Source organism: Epinephelus lanceolatus, chromosome 13 (genome assembly GCF_041903045.1).
Source record: "Epinephelus lanceolatus isolate andai-2023 chromosome 13, ASM4190304v1, whole genome shotgun sequence".
NCBI classification, from domain to species: Eukaryota; Metazoa; Chordata; class Actinopteri; order Perciformes; family Serranidae; genus Epinephelus; species Epinephelus lanceolatus.
This window is the reverse complement of record NC_135746.1, coordinates 33248585-33268526: the sequence shown is the minus strand read 5'-3', so window position 1 is coordinate 33268526 and position 19942 is coordinate 33248585. Positions and strand designations below refer to the sequence as shown.

General features: G+C 39.0%; 1 protein-coding gene across 4 annotated transcripts in view; it reads left to right on the top strand.

Annotated features, from left to right (window-relative positions):
• The window catches only part of LOC117270918 (sorting nexin-14-like), a 29576-nt gene extending 12173 nt beyond the window's left edge, over window positions 1-17403 (top strand). For 2 of the 4 annotated variants that reach the window (XM_033648928.2, XM_033648926.2), the window contains exons 17-30: window positions 88-114; window positions 1959-2091; window positions 2458-2644; window positions 2871-2954; window positions 4374-4474; window positions 4888-4999; window positions 5622-5662; window positions 8589-8708; window positions 9290-9413; window positions 10302-10466; window positions 11381-11476; window positions 12855-12946; window positions 13568-13624; window positions 17232-17403. In XM_033648928.2, the coding sequence (XP_033504819.1) occupies window positions 88-114; window positions 1959-2091; window positions 2458-2644; window positions 2871-2954; window positions 4374-4474; window positions 4888-4999; window positions 5622-5662; window positions 8589-8708; window positions 9290-9413; window positions 10302-10466; window positions 11381-11476; window positions 12855-12946; window positions 13568-13624; window positions 17232-17273 (1381 nt within the window). In that variant the 3' untranslated portion in view covers window positions 17274-17403. The remainder of the gene's footprint in view (window positions 1-87; window positions 115-1958; window positions 2092-2457; window positions 2645-2870; window positions 2955-4373; window positions 4475-4887; window positions 5000-5621; window positions 5663-8588; window positions 8709-9289; window positions 9414-10301; window positions 10467-11380; window positions 11477-12854; window positions 12947-13567; window positions 13625-17231) is intronic. The other 2 variants (XM_033648927.2, XM_033648929.1) reach the window with 1 other exon arrangement.
• The last annotated feature ends 2539 nt before the right edge of the window (window positions 17404-19942 follow it).

The window sequence follows — 19942 nt, the reverse complement described above, 5'->3', positions numbered from 1 at the left end:
GTATACCAGCTTTGAGTTTTGCTCACATCCCTTGGAGGTCTTTTGTCCAAACACTTCATCATCAGCCACTTGTGCATCTTATTCCAGAAATAGCTTCAGTCTGGATGAAAGCAGGTAAGTAGGTCTTCACCATGTTACCTGGCCTCTCACAGTCTGCTGCCTGAAAGACGCTGAATGCAAGCAAACAGCGTGCAGTTTGATGCATGCAGATACAGTATACATCTCACTGTAAGCTGCTCTCACAATCAAACAAATCATAACATCATGAGCTACTGCTGGGCTTTATGTTTGTTCACATGTTATGCTGATGCTTGCACTTTGATTTTATTCTCATGTTTGAAACAATGGACCTGTTAAAGGAGACAGCACTGACACTACAAGGGTGTTAAGAAGTCCTTTATCCTTATAGGTGTCTGTTGATGACTAGCAGACAGTATAGCAATGAAAGAGTTTGTCTCTGGCAGGGATTAGGTTTTTTTCTTTATACCTGAGAATGAGGTGTTAAGCCTCCATCTGAAGCTGACATGTCTGAAAGGCAGTGTCATGTTGCATCACTGTCCTCTGTCAGTCATTGACAGTTGGAGTCCAGGTCAGGTGTCTTGACATTACAGATTTACTACTTCACCCCTTTCAAATAGTTTTACATTTTGATTCTGGGGAAAAAAAGAACTAATACAGAATCTGAGTTTCAGTACGACACCAAATCACATCTTCATCATTTTCATATAAAATTCTTTCTACATTTAGCAAAACCAGCAGAACTTCTCAAATATTGTACTCAAATGTGAGTCTGGTTTTCTCTTGCAACCATACTAGCACATTCCCTTAATAAAATACAGTGTACATTTTGAAAGATTTGTTTTTAAATCAGAAATCTGACCACACATTCAATGCCTTCTTTTGGCACTTGACAGATGTTTGCTCTTGAAGTGTTTTGATCAGTACCTTAAATTATTTAAGTTTGCTTCTCAGCCTTTCTTTTAAAAAGAATATAATATAACAAGGAAGGATATAATCTTTCTGCTGTGACATATTTCCAGTCTCCGGTATTTTATCATTTCACAATAACAGTGATAATCAGCAACATTTATAGACAGTTTTTCATCCATGAAATGCTGGTCAAAGTATGAAAATACAAGTGTAAATGTTCTACAAACACAAATCTGCACCTTCAGAAAAAACTTTAAAGATGCTATAATTACAAACAAACAGATTTAAGACACCAGGTTTTCTGTTTTTCTTAATATTATGAACATGGCGACCATTTTCTACAGAGCAACTGTTGTCTTCCTCAGCATGGAGGAGAGACGGATGAATGCTAAAGCCTGTACTCGCCTTACTTTTTGTTCCAAAGGGATATTAAAGGAAGTTTTAGAGGTGACCATCTCAAACATCTTTGAATCTCTGATCCACCTCCTTCTCAGCTGTTGTAAAAGTCTGATTTTATGCCCTTTTTAAAAAAACAGGACTTCCTTTAATGTGTCTGAGGACAGGAACGTAATAACTGCAAATCTAATGACTTTGTCGGCACGTTGCCAGGTGCCTAATCATTTTTAGAAGGTTCTTTTCCATCATCAAACTCAACTGCCTCGTTGAACATTAGAAATGAGTTTTGAGTGACTACATGCTGCTGTGGCCGCTGGATGAAAAGGCTTGTAGCTATTCTGCATGTCTGCTGCTTGACTGATGTCAAATTGAAATGCTATATCAGCAAGTCATTTGACAAACGTGAAAGATGAATCTGCTTATTTACTTACTTATTTAAGCTACTGTTTTCCAACGTATGAGCATGATCATGATGAAGAGAAGCACCGGGGACAAAAGAATAGGCTAGAGGAGGGGGAGTAGTTTCAGACTAGTTAGACCAAATAGATGAGATGTGTTTATGGGGTTGTGTTATATTAATGCAGGTTAGATGCTCTTAATGTATCAGCATATTTCTCTGTTCACCACCGTAGAAACCTGTCAAAACGAGGGGAGACATTCGGGATCAGCAGAATTGGCAGCAAAATCAAAGGTGTGTTCAAGAGCACGACCATGGAGGGAGCCATACTGCCACCCAGCGCCATGAACGACATGGACGATGACCAGGTGGGTTTTTCTTTTTGACGGGTAAACATTAAATCCTTTCATCTCGTTATAGTTATAGTTATATAATATACCAAAGTAGAATATCAGCTTTGCAGTTTGCAAAGTGAGGCATGGGGTAACTTCATTCATGCATCTACATTCATTTGTCCTTTCCTTCAATGCATCTATCCATTTAATCCATTTGTCCATCTGCAGCCTTTTATCCATTATCAACCTTGTTATCCAGGCTTGCAAGCATATGCATTTATTCATCATATCTAAAATACAGACAAAAATACACTAGGTAATGATAGATAAAGGGGTTTATCAAATTTTTTAAAGTCAAAGTAAAGTTGTAGATTGTTATTTGTTATTGTTTCCCTGTAGGTGGAGGAGGCGACTGTCGTGATGGAGGACGACTCTCCCGCTGAGCCGGCCAGTTCGGCGGGCACCCTGAGAAACCTTTCGGCCTGGAGCATCACCATCCCCTACATCGACTTCTACGATGACGAGGTCAAGAAGGAAAAGATCCCCGTCTTCTGCATCGACGTGGAACGCAACGACAGGAGAGAAGGTGAGTGAGAAGTTTTAGCTGGTTGTAATCTGCAGTCCTCCCCACGAGATAACATTAAATCCCCCTAAATCTTACACACTGGCCCTTTAAGGAGAAAGTCTGGGTTGAAAGAGCAAGTTAATAACCACTGTTCGAAGTCTGTACCTTGTGTACAATGTCAGTTGTACCATTAATTATTCTGCACATATGTATGTAATGGTGTAATTTACTTGTTCTTTTCTTGCAGTTGGTCATGAAACTGAGAAGTGGTCTGTCTACAGAAGATATCTTGAGTTCTACGTACTCGAATCCAAACTCACTGAATTCCATGGTAACACTGAACCTTTACCAAAATTATTTTATTTAAATAGCTGTGACAATCACCATATTTTAAAGGGAAAGTTCCGTTTTTTTACAACCTGGACCTTATTTCTGGCATTAAATACGGTTGTTTACTCACCCAGATAAGTTTGGTTTCATTTGGAGTCCTTCGGAAGATATTTAGATCCGCGAGAGCCGCGTACATCCATATAGTGGGAATGATCGGGGCACCGACAATGAGGCTCTAAATAACACATTATCTGCCGCGAAACTCGTTCATTTCACCAATATGTTTTTATAAATCGCTAGAGTTGCTTGTCATCATCATCCAGGTCATTTATACTGACCTACTAACCTCTGACCTGGATGATGTCATCCAGGTGTGCGCGCCGCCGCACCCGCAGCACGGCTCTGTTTACAGCTGGAATTTGCTACTGTTTTGAGCCGGAGTATACGGATGAGGAGCTCTTTGAAAGGAGGATGCAGAGGCAGAGAGAGGAACAGCTGGCCAGAGAACAACAAACCGCTGCACGTCCGAGAATAGATGCTAACAGGTGGTGTTCTTGTGGACAATGTTCCACTATGCCAACAGAGGAGGAATGCCTTTGTTGCTAAGAGTGGGATTTGAGGCCAGGAGATACACGTCTGGATGTCTCCAGAAATGACTGTCTCACAACAGAGGATTTCACTTCTTTCGTGTCCCGAAAGTAAACTGGAAGACCCAGCCAAAGCCTGCAGGACCGAACAGGCAACTTTTGATTGAGTAAGTAGCCTACACACATGCATAAATTGTTTATTTTCCTTGAAATTGTTTGCTTGATAAGTAAATAACTATGAGAATTTACATTTCTTTAGTTTCTTCTCATCGCTTGTGTAGAACGGTCCGCACAAAAAGCAGAGGCACTTCTTACGCAAAACATGAATTTATTATTACATAGTGCTCAGTGACAAAAAGTGAGAAACAGAAAGGTGAACGTTTCGGTGGTAAAGAAGACTGTCTTTACGAATTGCCTCTGATTTTTTTTTTTTTTTTTTTTTTTTGCAGAGGTTAGTAGGTCAGTATAAATGACCCGGATGATGATGACAAGCAACTCTAGCGATTTATAAAAACATATTGGTGAAATGAACAAGTTTTGCGGCAGATAATGTGTTATTTAGAGCCTCAATGTCGGTGCCCCGATCATTCCCACTATATGGATGTACGCGGCTCTCGCGGATCTAAATATCTTCCGAAGGACTCCAAATGACACCAAACTTATCTGGGTGAGTAAACAACCGTATTTAATGCCAGAAATAAGGTCCAGGTTGTAAAAAACGGAACTTCCCCTTTAATGACAATACTAGCTCTCAGTTGTGGAAAATATAAATCAGATGCTGTTTCCTTTTATATTCTCTATAATGAGCTTCATTCATTCATCATTTTTTCCAGGCACATTTGCAGATGCACAGCTTCCATCCAAAAGAATTATTGGACCAAAGAATTATGAGTTCCTCGCATCAAAAAGGGAAGAATTTGAGGAGTATTTACAGGTATTCAACATTGATAGTAAAAAGAATAACTCTAGCTGATGTTTTTCCTCTTGTATTATCATTGCTTCTGAGCACTAGTTTTTCTCATGGGTAAGAGGAGTGAGATACTAAACCAAGTACACCTCTTGAACTGAATATAGTTGCATTACATATACTTCCATATTGTCATTAGAGGGCAGCAAAACAAAACAGTATTAGGAAGGTATGATGTCATGATGAGTGGAAACAGGCATGTGTGATTGTTGTAGTCATTACATACTGTATGTTTTGTAGTCAACAGTACGTACAAGATGTGCCGACTGTTTTATGTATATTACAAGTTAAGTTGGTGATCTGGAGAAGAACTTAAGTTATATGTCTAAACTATAAATGTATTAAGCTCCAGGTGTGTGTGTATTTGTGTGTGCACGCAGAGACTCCTGCATTATACAGAGCTCAGTAACAGTCAGCTGCTGGCAGACTTCCTGTCTCCTCACAGCATGGAGTCTCAGTTCCTGGACCGGATGCTGCCCGATGTCAACCTGGGTATGCACACATTATATACCTAATGGTCTGCCGTTAATTGCTTTTCAGTTTATTACTTTATATGGGATTTAGTATACATTCCCTACGCTGTGATATTAGAAAATATTCTTATTAATATTGTGTATATTGATTCCAGTCATATCATCCTGCCCTGCCACTTCAGAATGAGTTTCAGAAAATAAAAGTCAAAGTATTTCCCTTCATGACACAGTTTTACATCAAGAGAAGGTGTCTATGAGCGAGGCATTGAACCCTTACCTGGCCAGGTCTGGGTGACTCCTACCTCTTCCTTGAAATGTGTGCATGTCCATTTTTATCAAAGAGATATGAGCCAAAGTTTTCACACTGTGTCGAATGAGGCAGATGGGGTACAAAACTTATGGAAGCATATCCACAAAGCTTTTACTTTTACATTCATGTAAGTAAAACTACATTTTAATCTGACATACTGCTGGATATCCATCTCAGAAAACTCAGCTGGTTGTGATTAATTTCCTGCTGACTCTGCCTTTTCTATGTATCACAGTTTTCTGATTACTAATTGGAACATTCACCTTTTCCTCCTTCACTGTTTTACTGTTCAGTCAATTTCTTAACTGAGTGTTTTTGTTTTTTCTTACAGGGAAAATTTTTAAGTCTGTGCCAGGAAAGCTGATAAAAGAGGTGAGTCCCCCCGAGTTGAAATGCTGCTGTAATGATGATTAATAATGCAGCTATTTTCCAGATATGTGTTTTTATTTCCACATGCACCTCCCAACCTACAGGAAATTCTTCAGTTTCCAGTCTTTATGCTCAGCTAAGCTAAGAGGCTGCCTGTTGTAGCTTTATATTTAGAGTGCAGACACGAGAGTGGTATTAATCTTCTCATCTGACTCTCAACAAAAATACCAATAAGCCTGTTTTCCAATCTGTTGAACTATTTCTTAAATGTTTTCGTTAATATCATTTGTAACCAAACAAATTAATAAATGAAGGTAATAATACAGTGCATGGAAAAACTGAGTGTCTGTAACTTTTATTTTTATTTACATTTTTGGGTCAAACTTGCCCATTGTGGCTTTAGGTAATTAAGACATTTGTTTTTATGAGTTAATCCCAGTCGAACCAGCGAACATCTCATACTGCATTAAAGGAGCTCATGTGATGTTGGAGAGATGTGAGTGTGCAGAATTGCAACCCTCAGCCAGGGCTTCATATCAACTAGTGTTATGGAGAATAATCTTTTTCCTTTATCCTCTTCCACATCTGTATTATTCACTATAAAGAAGCAGTAAATAATTTTTTAGTATGACCAACACAACACTGGATAAGCGAACAGTGAAATAAACTTCTCATTAATGTAGACCAGGCCTACATATTATAATGAAATTAGGTTAACTGATGCATTAATAGATATGAATATCTTTATTTATCTTTAAAAAAAAACTAGAAGACGAGAACTAACTTGAGTCTTTGGGAGCTGCAGCATTTATTCATGGACAAAGTTAAGCTTAAACTGTATATTTACCACCACTTGACGACTTCACTGTCAGTTTGTTCTCTGCTCCAGTCGCCAACACATGTCTGCTCTGAGCACATTACATTACACTTCTCTTAGTATGTAAACATGTAGAATGCACTTGAACCCGGCTTTAGCCATTTTCACACAGTAGTATTGTGAGCATCAACCATTAATCAATCATTAGATTGTGTAGCATTAAAAAATCACTGCTTTTGTAGTTTGAAAATTGTGTTCTATCACATTATGATGTTGATTTGAATCTGATTAATTGTTCAGCCCTCATATCAATATTCTACACCTGTGTCCTGCTGGTAGTGATACTCCCCCTCTGCTGCACTATAAGATGCTATTGTGAGCCAAAAACCACAGAGTGGTTGCCAAAAAGAGAACCTTTGTTAGCTCCTAAATGAAGCAGTTGTTTTCCCAGCAAAAAGTCACTGTGGTAGATGTGTAGTGTGTAACAGGGTGTGCATGGAGGAGAAGGGGCGAGGCTGGAGACTTCCTCTTAACCAGAGGACCTTTGGAATAAATCATCCAGCCTCTTACAGGCTCCCTGAGTGTTGTTGTGTAGCTGACCCCTGACCTCTCTGTGTGGGGGTAGGAAAATAAGACACATTCATGTCTGGAAGCTTCCTTTATTTTCTTGATTCTCCCAGTATTGTAATACGAGAGTCCAGGATCCTCAAGGAAAAATCAGGCTGAGCAGGAATTCGAGACAGATTAGTCCAAAAGTGCTATGACTAGTTCAAAATGACACTAGGAGGGGCTCTATGCTACCTTCTTTCTCAAGGACAGCTTTCCCATGGTCATGGAAAACCTGGAAAAGTCATGGAATTTTACAAACTGATTTTCCAGGCTTGGAAAACTCATGGCATTAGTAGATGCATTGAAAGTTTTGGAAAACTCACGTAATGTAACGGTAACAGCAAATTTATTTTCAGGTGTATTTTTCTGTAGCTCTAATATGTGACAGCGTTTGGTTTACCATCATGAATGTTTCTTTATTTTTCCCCATGTTACGTCTCTCCCTTCATTTATGCTAGCTAGCTGGAATTATGTTTGAATAGAGTTTCATTCTGATATGATTGAAAAACGGTGGGCAAGTGGGGCAAGATTTTTTTAACGGGTTCTTGAAAAGTTATGGAAAGTACACATGCTCCTACATGAAAAAATTAGGAGCTGACAAAGAACTTTAGTATGAAAATTGTTTAAGTCACACAGTGTTTAACAGTGTAACACTTACATATTTATACTGCGTGTCTGCTCAGTCTCCTTGTGTGCAGTGGTGGAATGTTACCAAGTACATTTACCTAAGAGCTGTACTCAAGTACAAGTCTACCACTTAACATGAGTATTTCCTTTTTTTGCCACTCTACTTCTACTCCACTACATTTTAGAGGAAAACATTGTACTATTTACTCCACATTTACTTGATAACTTTAGTTACTAGTGACTTTGTAGATTTAGATCATTAATACAAAAAAATAAATCAACTAATAAATTATGACTCAGTTACCCAGCAGTATATGACGTCATTATTTTTTTTGTATTTTTACACTATAGTTTTGTGACAATAGCTGCGATAGTTACTATGTAGTTACTATAGCAGTGGAGGACTGTGATGATGGAAGACGTAACCAAGGGAACATTTTCAGTTCTCCCTCCACTGGTTTCAGTGGATATTGAAGTGACAGCAGGGGTCACGTAGCTTTGCTTAAGTTGTCCTCAGTTAAACTGTTGTTTCTAGTTGCCACGCTAATGTTAACTAAGCTGCCTCAGTGTGAAGTCTCTCTCAAAATAAATACTGAGCTTAATTTTTAGTGATTTAACTTACAGCTTGTCCATACCGATACTTTTCCCATGTTGTTCACGTTTCTCTCACTTTACACCAATAGTAAACTCTGCTGTTATTGGGACGTTGCAGTTTGTGGAATTGTGGGACTTGTAGTTTTTGAGCTATTAGTAGGTTTCCGTAGTTTCTAATCTTTTACTGGCACACACTACACATATATAGGGGCAAATGCAAGTGAAGTCCTCGCACTGTATAGCCCTGCTGAAGATACTAAACACTGTGGAACTGTTTTCCAGAAAGGACAGAACCTGGACCCTTTCCTCCAGTCCTTCTTCAGCTCCTGCGAGTCGCCCAAACCCAAACCCAGCCGACCTGAACTGACCATCCTCAGCCCCTCCGCCGAGAACAACAAGAAGGTAAAACAGAAAAAAGTTCTGCTCAACATAAACTCTGCTGCTCACACCAAAGCAGGATGTTTACTCTTTTATGCCCACAGCACTTTAACGGCCAGCTTCAAGGGGTAATGAATTATCTCGAACACTTAATCAAAAGTTATTTAAATGGAGCTTTCCTGTCGGTCTGCAAAGGTTTTAAAAAGTTCCACTTTATCAGAGTTGAAGGAAATGAATTTCCTCTGCCCACAAGGAGGAAGAGGTATGTCAGCTTGTGTAATAAACCTTTATGTTTTTCTCCATGGAGACAGTTTGGATAAATGAGGGGTGTTAGCCTGTGTGTTGGGCAGGAAACTAGTGTTTTAAAGCACTATATATAGACCGTTTATAGTGCAGTAACCTACCCATTGTTTACACCCACTCTCATTGTGTTACCAACTGAGATGGATTATTGGGATAAAATCCTCTATGTATGAACATTTATTTATTTATTTTTTATATCATTATATGTAAATTTCCTTGAAATTCAACCGAAAACACAGGAGAACACAAAATGATCACTGGTATTAATGCCACAACACTTACTGGTTTACTTTGGCCTGCAGCTCTTCAACGACCTGTTCAGAAACAACGCAAACCTGTTGGACAGTTCAGAGAGGAAGCAAAACTACAATTGCTTCATGGAAATGGTCTCTGTAGACGGCATGTATGACTACATGATGTACGTCGGTAAGTGATGCTCACCAAGTTGAATACAATGGTAACGTCAGCACGTCTAGGGTCAAGTTCCTTAAATTGATCTTTTGACTTTCTGTACCCTACGGATACAAAGAACTTACTTTGGGATGTTTAAAGGTCAAACATCCAGACAGCAGTTCAGATATCATTTAATATTAAACCACTTAACATAGTTAACAAAACATCAGCAACTTCTAAACAGGATATAGACCTTAAAAGTTGTTTTTCTCAATTTGACTCCTGAACAACTCACTTCTCTTTAGCTGCACCTTACGGTACAGGTTTACCAATTCCATTTAGTAGTACTTTCAGTAAAAGAGATGTGGTAGTGAAAAAAAACAGACACATTAACACCAAATTAAAAGGGAATATAAAGTTACATAGTCAGAATCAAAAAGGAAGCTACACGGTCAAGATGTTTTAAGTCTAGGAAAGTTTATTTGGAGGTGATTCATATATGAAAAATAAATCGTTTTAAACATGTTTGAAATACAATCAGGTGGAATAAAATGAAATACGAGGCAGTGCAGTAATAATTTTCCCCAGATTATATAAAGCAAATAAATGTAGAGTATAGGAATGTATCACCAAAAAGCAGGCACAGCAAAACAGGAGTGTTTTAAGACTTAACAAATAAGAGAAAGACATTAAGATAAGATACACCTTTATTGATCCCACAATTGAGAAATTCCAGAAAGAGATAGATAGGAGTTGTGCATGAGGAATTCAAGCTGATGTAAAAACAAATTCCCATTACATGTCATCAGGAAACAGTTGCTTCAGAAACAGCTTTTAGGTATTTGTCATGTATGTTAAATCACCCCCTCCAGCCTCTCTGTGATTTGACTCTTCAGTCTGTCTTGGTGTTTTGACCGGCAGGTCGGACGGTGTTCCACACGCCGGACTGGCTGCACCACTGCCTGGCTGCAGGGAGGATTCTGTTCAAGAACACGTTTGAAGCCTACATGGATCAGTACATGCAGTCCAAACTGGAGCAGATCCTCGAGGAACACCACTTGGTCTCCCTCATCACACAGCTCAGAGGTGTGTGTTTGCATTTCCTCTTATAGACTACATGTAGACTACCATTCAAAGGTTTGTAATCTCCTCGACCACAGTCTATAGTCCCAGCCCCATGCAAGACCCTGGTCTAATGTTAGCACTATTGGAATTTGATCAGGGAGTATCAGCTAAATTTACTGTAGACCAACAGATCCCAGTTTCAACCTCAGTAATGCTAGAGGGTCTCTTCGGTTTTTCTGGACTGGAAAACAACTTCAGAATCCAAGTTTCAGTAGTGTTCTCCCCTGTCATACATTACTGTGGGAACGTTGACTAAATGGAGGTTTGAATCATTTCATTCTCCTTTTGGAGCCAAAACTATGTCAAATGTAATGAAATATTTAGTGTCTAAATTATTTATTGCTATTTTAATAGACATTATTGAAGGAAAGAAGAAGAACGTCAACATAACAGCTGATTACAATCTTTTAAACGGCAGTATACATACTGTGTGTTGTGTTGTCTTGAAAAATAATGATCAATAAAGTGGTACAGTTTTGTTTAAACATTGGCCATGACTAGAGGTTTTTCATAACCACACATTGGCTACGGTTACATGATGGCTTCTCATTCGGAATGAAGAAGCCATCATGTAACTGTAGCCCATGTAAACGTACTGAATGTTTGGCAATCCACTTGTGGTCTGTTCTAACAAAAATGATCTGATGACACATATTCAAGGGGACAGTGGAGTTTGAGAAATAGCAGAAAGAGCAATCAACTAGATTCCTGCATCTGTGTAGGCTGGTTTGGGTATCTGCAGTCATGTTTGTAGTTTAATGTCTGCACAACTGTTTTCTCCTCTTTTGTCTTTAAACTACAGAAACCAAAAAAAATTGATGCTGGTGTTTAATAAAATTTAAAGTTGTGCTTTGTGTTGACATTTATTTCCGCAGACGCTGTTTTCTGTGAGAGCAGTGAGGAGCGAACCACCGAGGACAAACAAATCAGAGCCAAGCAGACGTTCGAGGAGATGATAAAGTATTTACCAGGTCAGTTTTCAAGTCACAATGACTTGTAGTTTCATTAATCCCTATTTATATATCTGTGTGGTGCTGTAGTATGAGACAACAGGAAGACTTGGTCAGTACCTTTAAAGGTTCTCTGTATCTTTACTCACAGTCTAAATTTATGTGATTAGTTGATTGGGAAGACTTAAAGATAAACCAGGTTAATTCACTACTGCCTGTTCATTATTAAAGCTGCATTAATGCCTCTTTGGGGGGCAGAGGAACTCAAAACAACTGGAAGAAGCACACAGCTTTGGGTTATCGCCTAATGAAGTTACTGAGATGCACATCTCAGCAATCAGTTGCCCAAACTCAGTCACATTCATGCAAATACAAGCAACTCAGCTTAGTTAAATAAAAATTATTTCAGATGCAGTGTTTCAACGACACAAGCAATTCAAAAAATCCATACAAATATACAGTATGACCCCCGGAGAGAAGCAGGTTCCAGCATTCACCCGTTGCTAATTTTGGTCTTTTTTCATGGAATTAATTGACGATAAGAAAAATACAGAATATCACCAGACGTAAGCTTTAAAAGCACAGACTGAGTGCTGTTAAACAAAAGGGAATGGAGCAATGAAAAGAGGAAACCATCATATCTTCTTTCAGTTCCCCAAACTCCACCTCAGCAGATGTGCAGATTCCAAGTAGCAATTGTATTATCAGAAAATGAATTTGTTCAAGGCCTCGGTTTCAGTGTGTGTCCTGTCAGAAATACACTTCTGGTTTCTGTTACTATTCAACCTTGTTCTTCCAAGTAAGTTGAAACTTAAAAGGAACAGACGTCAAAGCATGTAACCTTTTTATTGCGTTTATATATCTGAAAAAACGTCTCAATACCACTGAAAGTTTCTAGCTTAAGCTGTTTTAATGTGCTTTAGGTGTGTCTAAGACAGGCATACTCAACTTGTTTTGCCCAATGGCCGCTTTTGCAAAATGACAGGAGTCCAGGGGCCAGTTTTAGGAGTTGAGGAAATTCAGGGCTGAGCACGGACCTCTGTTTGGTGTGTGTGTGGGGGGGGTGATCCTCCCCTGGCACAGTGCTTGATGCTTCTTTTATGCACTCTTGACTTTTACACACAAAGTAACAAAAAAAAAAAACAACCCAGTTTGAATCAGTTTATTTTCAGTGTAAATTAGAAAAAGTTGAGTGTCACTGATCCAAGATGACAGTGTACATTCACACACACCACATCAGTTCAATATTAATACAACTCCTGATCACTGTACTCAGGAATGTGCTAGCTCTACATCCAAACGTGCTCTGCAGAGACTTTAGAGAGGTCAGAACTGACAACAGATGACCTGTTCAGTGTTGCAACAGTTCAATAAGTCTATAGTGTGTTTTTGATTTCAGACTTTGTGGTTAAGTGCATCGGCCAGGAGGCGAAATACGAAGGCATCCGGCTCCTCTTTGACGGTTTCCAGCAGCCTGTTCTCAACAAGCAGGTAAACAGAACAACTTTGAACTATAAAAACATGTACAGATGGACAAAATAACAGAAACAGCAGGTTAAACAACAGACCTGCAGTAAGTAAGTACAGAACCTTTTTACAAAGTTATGCATTTGCAAAGGCCATTTTTGAAACATTTTTTAAACTTACATTGTTTAAATGGGCCAGCTTTTTTCTTCTCTGCCTTTTGCTGGTGTGTGTGTCCACTCTTGGGCTGCTGAAATAACATGAAACACTAACTCTTTTTTGTGCTGTTTGAGTGAGACTTGTACACACAGGTGTATTTACCTAATAGCACATCAGGCTTACAGCCTTAAAAATGTTTCAAATCATGAACTATCTGATTAAAACTAATTTAAAAAAATTTGACCCAGTACTACAAATACTGTACATTTAGATACCCAGTTGTACATAACGTTTTACAATTTCAGTTTGTCCTAAAACATTTGTCAGAATAACTAAAAGGTGAAATCAAATTCAAAATACATTGTTGTATTTTTGTTTCCTGTATTACAAAGAGTTTGAAAGGTAAAGTGAAGCTCACTGACACTGTGTGATTGTATCACAGCTTCCTGGTGTCCTCTCTAACTGATGGGACATTTTGTGTCTCCTCAGATGACGTACGTCCTGCTGGACATCGCAGTGCAGGAGCTTTTTCCTGAACTCAGCAAGGTAAACAAGTGACAGTGGAGAATGTAAAGACATAATACAGGAAGAGACACATGTTTGAGACACATGTTTAGGAATGTGTACCACAAAGTCATTAACAGTGGGGCAGGGGAGGACTTCAGTATTTGACATGAGAGACTCATCTTAATGTGAGCATCAGTTCCTAGCAGCAAGGGGAGTTATTCATGTCCTCTGAAAGGCTTTTAATCTGAAACAGCAGATTCATAAACACCAAATTCTTACTAAAACATGATTGAAGGCAGAATACATCAGACTTGTTTCTCTCCTCTGTCTCTCCTGCTATTTGAGGATTTACGGTACGCTTAGTTTCTGTAAGTATGAATGCTAAGGCCAGAGTAGAAGTCATTGTGCTTCCATTTACAGGCAACATTTTGCCGAACAAGAGTACTTTTACTTTAAATAAATGTAGCACATTTTGCTGATATTACACTAATGGTTCCCAAAAAGTTGTGACATTGTGTAAAATGTAAATAAAAACAGAATGCAATGATTTACAAATCTTTTTGACCTAGATTCAATTTAATCCAGTACAAAGACAACATATTTAATGTTCAGACTGATAAACTTATGTTATGTTTTTAAAATATACACTCATTCTGCATGTGATGCCTGCAACATGTTCCAAAAAAGTTGTGCCGGAGGCAACAAAAGACTGGGGAAGATGTGGAGTGCTCAAAAAACGCCACTTTAAAACATTACACAGATAAACTGGTTATCTGGTAACAGATTTATTTAATTTATATTTATTCATTATTGGGTGTGAAAGGGGCATCCTTGAAAGGCTCAGTCGTAGACAAGCAAGGATGGTCACGTCATAAAAAACTGTGTGGGCAAACAGTCCAACAGTTAAAGAACAACCTTTCTCAATGCACAGTTGCAAAGAATTTAAGGATTTTCCCGTCTGCAATTCATCAAAAGATTCAGAGTACCTTGAGACATCTCTGCACATCAGGAGCAAGCCTAAAAACCAAAATTGAATGGCTGTGACCTGTGACCCCTCAGGCTGCATCAAAAATCTGCATGATTGTATAAAGGATATCACTGCATGGGCTCAGGAGCACTTTGAAACCATGGTCAGTAAACATAGTTTGTTGCTGCATATATAAATGCAAGTTAAGACTCTGAAATGATACAAAGAGGAAAAGAGTGTTGTGGTCTAAGGAGTCCGCATTTGAAATAATTTTTAGAATCATGGACGTCGTGTCCTCCGGGCTAAAGAGGAAAAGGACCATCCAGATAGTTACCAGTGCAGAGTTCAGAACCAGCATCTGTGATGGTATGAGGGAGTGTTGGTGCCCATGGCATTATGGGTAACAGCACATCCGTGAAGGCATCATGAAAGCTAAAAGGTACATACAGGTTTTGGAGCAGTGTATGCTGCCATCCAGATGACGTCTTTATCAGGAACGTCTCTGTTTATTTCAGCAAGACATTGAGCCACATTCTGCCCGTGGTACAACAGTGTGGCTTTGTTAACGTGACTCCCATTGAACATGTGTGGCACATTATGAAGTGCAAAATACAACAACCGAGACCCTGGACTCTTGAGCAACTATAGGTGTATATCAAGCAGAATGGGAAAGAATCTATATTTTAAAACTTAAACAGTTAGTGTCCTCAGTTCCCTTAATGCATACTGAGTGTTGTTAGAAGAAAAGGTGATGTCACACAGTGGTAAACATGCATGTTGCAGGTATCAAATTTTGAGTGAATGTATATTTACAAGATATTTAATGTATAAATGATCAAGTTAAAAGTTTATACATTAAATATCTTGTTTTTGTACTGTATTCAATTGAATATAGGTCTAAAAGGATTTGCAAATCAACTGCAAAAATCAATTTGGGTTGTAAACTGTACCATAAGGCCCGTTTCCACTGAAGAAGTTCCTGGTACTATTTGGGGGGCAGGAACTACTACAGGAACGTCCTCTCGTTTGGCCCTCTCAACCGCCGTGTCTCCACTGAGAGAGCGGAGTACGAGGAAGGTTCCTGTAAAGTTACGGGCTGCCTCTGGATGTGACTTAATCGTTGCGCCACCATTTTGACCGGGGCGACGTAGGGACGCCGTTAGCCGATAGCGGTGTCTGTAATAACTCACTAAATGGCCCGTGAAAAAAATATTTTTTCCAGCGGATGTCTTAGTTACAACATGACTGAGCTAACTGGAGTAGTTTCATGTCGTATCCAACAACGGGAGGGTTTTAACAGATGACATCCTGATGTTAGCCTGCTGTTAGCTGTCCCTGTCAGCGGCAGCCACTGATGCTTTCTAGACATCTTGATTTCCCAAAACTGAATAAATACCACACACAGCAACACAAAACTGCTTTGCTAGCTCAATCATGTTGTAACTAAGATATCCGCTGGAAAGAATATTTTTTTCACGGACCATTTAGTGAGGTTTTTTTACATGGTGGCGAAAGCTATATGAACGAGCTAACACTCGTCTGCTGAGTTTTAAAAATGCCGGCTATTTTGTTGCTTTCTGTTGACGTCACATCCCTCCTTGAGTATATCCAATCAGCACCAAGTAATCCCCAAGCCCCAGCCAGGGGTCTTTCGGGGCCGTTCTGAGTACCTACCCTGAGGCAGGAACTTGTTTAGCCCCCGTAAAAGTTCCGGAACTCTGTCCTTCAGGGGTGGTTCCTGCGGTGGAGACACGCACCAACGGCCCCAGCTCCGTAAAATTACCCCGAAGTTCCTGCGGTGGAAACGGGCCTATAAACTTTGCTCCAGAAGCTTCTTTAATCAAAATGTCATTGAGAGTTGAAATGACACAAAAAATAATGTTCCATAAAGTTTGGCAGAATATGACACAAAACTTTAAAACTTATACTTCCATACTTTAAGGTTTTGAATGCAGGAGTTTTTGTTGTGCAATATTTTCATAGTGTGGAATGAGTTCTTTTCCCACAGTAAATTATCTATGTTCTTTTTCCACCACTGGAGAAGTGTTGTTTAAATATAAAGTATTGTTACGAACAGGTTATTTAGTTTGACTTTGCTTATGCATGTGTAACTTTAGTGCAGGTGTTGATGACATAAAATTCTGGCGAATTAGTGTGAGGTCTGAACAGCTGTCACCTCATTACTATTGAACCAGTACAGATGGTTTAACACACCATGATGCAACAAGGTCATCAGTGTATTTAATACATCTATGAACACGAACAGGGGGTTGTGATCGGTGTGAAAGTTGACTCTCAATACAGTTTTTTTTTTTTTCCTTTTAAAGGAATAGTTGAACTGACGCCACACTTAATCGTGTTAGATTTCTATTTGTGTCTGGTTTAAATAAACAAGATTTAACCTGTTGTAGTAACCCCTAGAGGGGTTGGTTTGCATATTAATAAACTTTGGCACTGAGCCAGGCTAGCTGTTTGCACCAGCCACCAGTCTTTACACTAAGCCAGGCTAACCATCACCCAACATCAGCTAAATGCACACATGACCATCTAACTCTTGGAAAGAAAACACCAACATTTTGAATTACTACTTGAAATGATCAGGACAGATGAACTTTAATGAAGAGCTCTTAATAAAGACTAGAAATTGTTAAACTTCTGTGTGCGTTTCCTCCTCTGCAGGAACTGAAGGAAGCCACCGCCGTGAAGCAGATAATGTACTGAACATTGTATCCACATCTCCAATGATGGAAGTGCAATAATCAACTATTTCCAAAACCTCTGGGATCATGTCTACATTCCAATGTACATAAATAAACTAATAAAAAGATATATATTTATTGACGCCACTGCAGTTAATGCTGTCTGTCGTCTTTTCTTTCAATACCAGTGACAATATTTGCACATTACTGAAAGTTATTAGATGTATTCTAATCTTTCTATGATTCATTCTGTCAACATTTGAGGATTACTTTGTTTATTTAGTTTAAATTTAGTGACGTCACAGGTCAACTCCAGGTTCAGTAAAAGTGCAAGCTGTTATTACCTGACTTTAGTTATTTAGATCACATTGTTGAGGTTTATTAAAATTCATCTGTGTTACAAAAAAAATAAATGTTTTGGGAGGTTTTTAAATTTACAGTATAGAGCTTCACTTTGATGCCAGGAATCGTTTTGCAAGACCAGATGTTGGACAGTTATGTTGCTGTCGTATGATGTCATCATTTTACAGTCAACAGAGTGAAAACTGCTCAGTTTAACTTGAATGGTAATGTGTTCATGGACTGTTAAAAGTGTTGTCAAGACATACGCATTTTCCACTGAATAACTAAATGTAATACTAAAAACCCACAAGTGAAAACTGGACCGTGTCCTGAATGTGACCCAGTCTGATTGCGACATGTGCCAGCTCTGTGTCCCCATCTCCTCTCAGACGTCCACTAAATGAAAGCAGATGGAGAACAGTTTCCACTGAGTGTTAATGTGGTCGCTCTGCAGCATTTGGCAGCTCACATCATATGCAGGCTGGTGCCAGCTGTGTTGGCGCTCAGTGAACTGACTAATGAGGAGTTCCTGAATATTAACAGGCAGCGAGCGTTGTTTGGAAGATCCCTCACACAGGGGAGGCCTTGTTCCCTCAATTCTGAGGAGCTCTGGTTGAAAAACAGTGGATGCTGCAGACAAGAAAGTCTGCTGAATGCTGCCTCTGTGTGAGCTGACATACAGCCACAATGAGAAGATAAACTGCTCTAAACTACAACTCATAATGTGATTATCGATAGAGGCCTACAGTGAAATCTTGTCCTCTCTCCACAGGAAGTTCAGAGGTCAGTCAGATACATGAGTTTTGTTCACAGGAACTTTAACCCAGACATTCTGAATAATAAGTATTTGAGTGTTTTTTCTCTCTCACAGCAGTAAGTTTCATTTGAAATTATCTTCACACCAAGTCTGAAATTAGCATGCAGTTACAGTGCAACAGTTATTGCTCAGGGTGTCTACAGTATCAGACACTCTAATTAAATGCTTTTTAAGACCTTTTCAAGCCAAATTTAGCTAAGCACAAAGGTAAGGAGTATAAATGTGGTCCTGTGCATAGGAAGTTTTATGTAGGAATATTGTTATCAGAGTGAGTTAGGTTAATCTACATTTTGCTAATAGGTCGGTGCAAGTATAAAGGAAAAATAAAGTATCAGGTTCAGTGGTAGATTTAAAAAATTGTGAGAAAAAGTGGACTCTCATGGAGAAAGGCTTGACTTATTCTGACAAAAATTAAAAGATGGATAAATGAAATTAGATCAAATTAAGTCAATTAGGAGCTCACAAATCCAAATGTAAGACTATTTAATGACTTAATGACCTAATATTTCTAAAATTGGATTAGAGACTTGTTAAGCAGTGTAAAGGGAAGCCAGAGATATTGTACATAATTCATTGGTTTATCTTTACGAATATATCTATCAGTTACCTGCTAAATTAATAGGACTCAAACCATGCTTCTTTTAATCTCTAAAACAGATAACTGCACATGTATCCAGGATCTGGGAGCAACGGGATGAGTTTGTAGTCTCACCAACGTCATTCCGTGTGGAGAGGTGGAACGTATTGACTGAATTGCAGTCTCATGACCCAATGGCTATTGTGTGATGATGATTTAGCTTTTTTTCTGTTTTTTTTTTTCTTTCTTTCATTAAAGGAAATGGGGGTATCGGAGGATAACAGCTAGCCGGAATAACAGCTACACTTGAAATGCACGGAACCCACATTTTGAAAATGTAACAAAACTCTGCAAATGCATTTCAAAAATGTCAGAACAGCTTGTCCATCGTAAGCCGCGGCATGCAAAATTGACTTGAAAAGATGTAATTTGCTCCACTTTTATAGCATAATTTCTCGCCGTGGTCAGTTAGCCTGCCCTGCAGACGTGCTGTGTTTACATGGCAACTTGCGTGAGACTTGAGAACTAGCACCACCACTAGCCATCAGCTAGTCTCCCTTGAGTTGCCATGTAAACACAGCATTCCAACTAGCTGTTGTCCTCTGATACCCCGAACGAGTTTTGTGGATTGAAAAACTACACTGGACTTTTTGTCAGCATGAGGGTTAGTAATTACTGTCTGTATTTTCATTCTAAAGTGGTAATTTCCTTTAATTTATCTGCATTCTTATTTGCCGAAATCACCGCTGCACAGAAGAGAAAGTCTTGTCCAGGATATCTGCTTGCTACGCTAGATCTCCTGAAATACTATCACCCCTTGAAAGTGCACTGGACTTAGTAGACATGTAGCTGCAGCCACACTTGATTTGTAGCATACACAATACACCCCTACAAAACGTGCCCAGCACTAGTACAAATCAAACTCACCAATGCCATGGTTATTTGAACCCTGCCC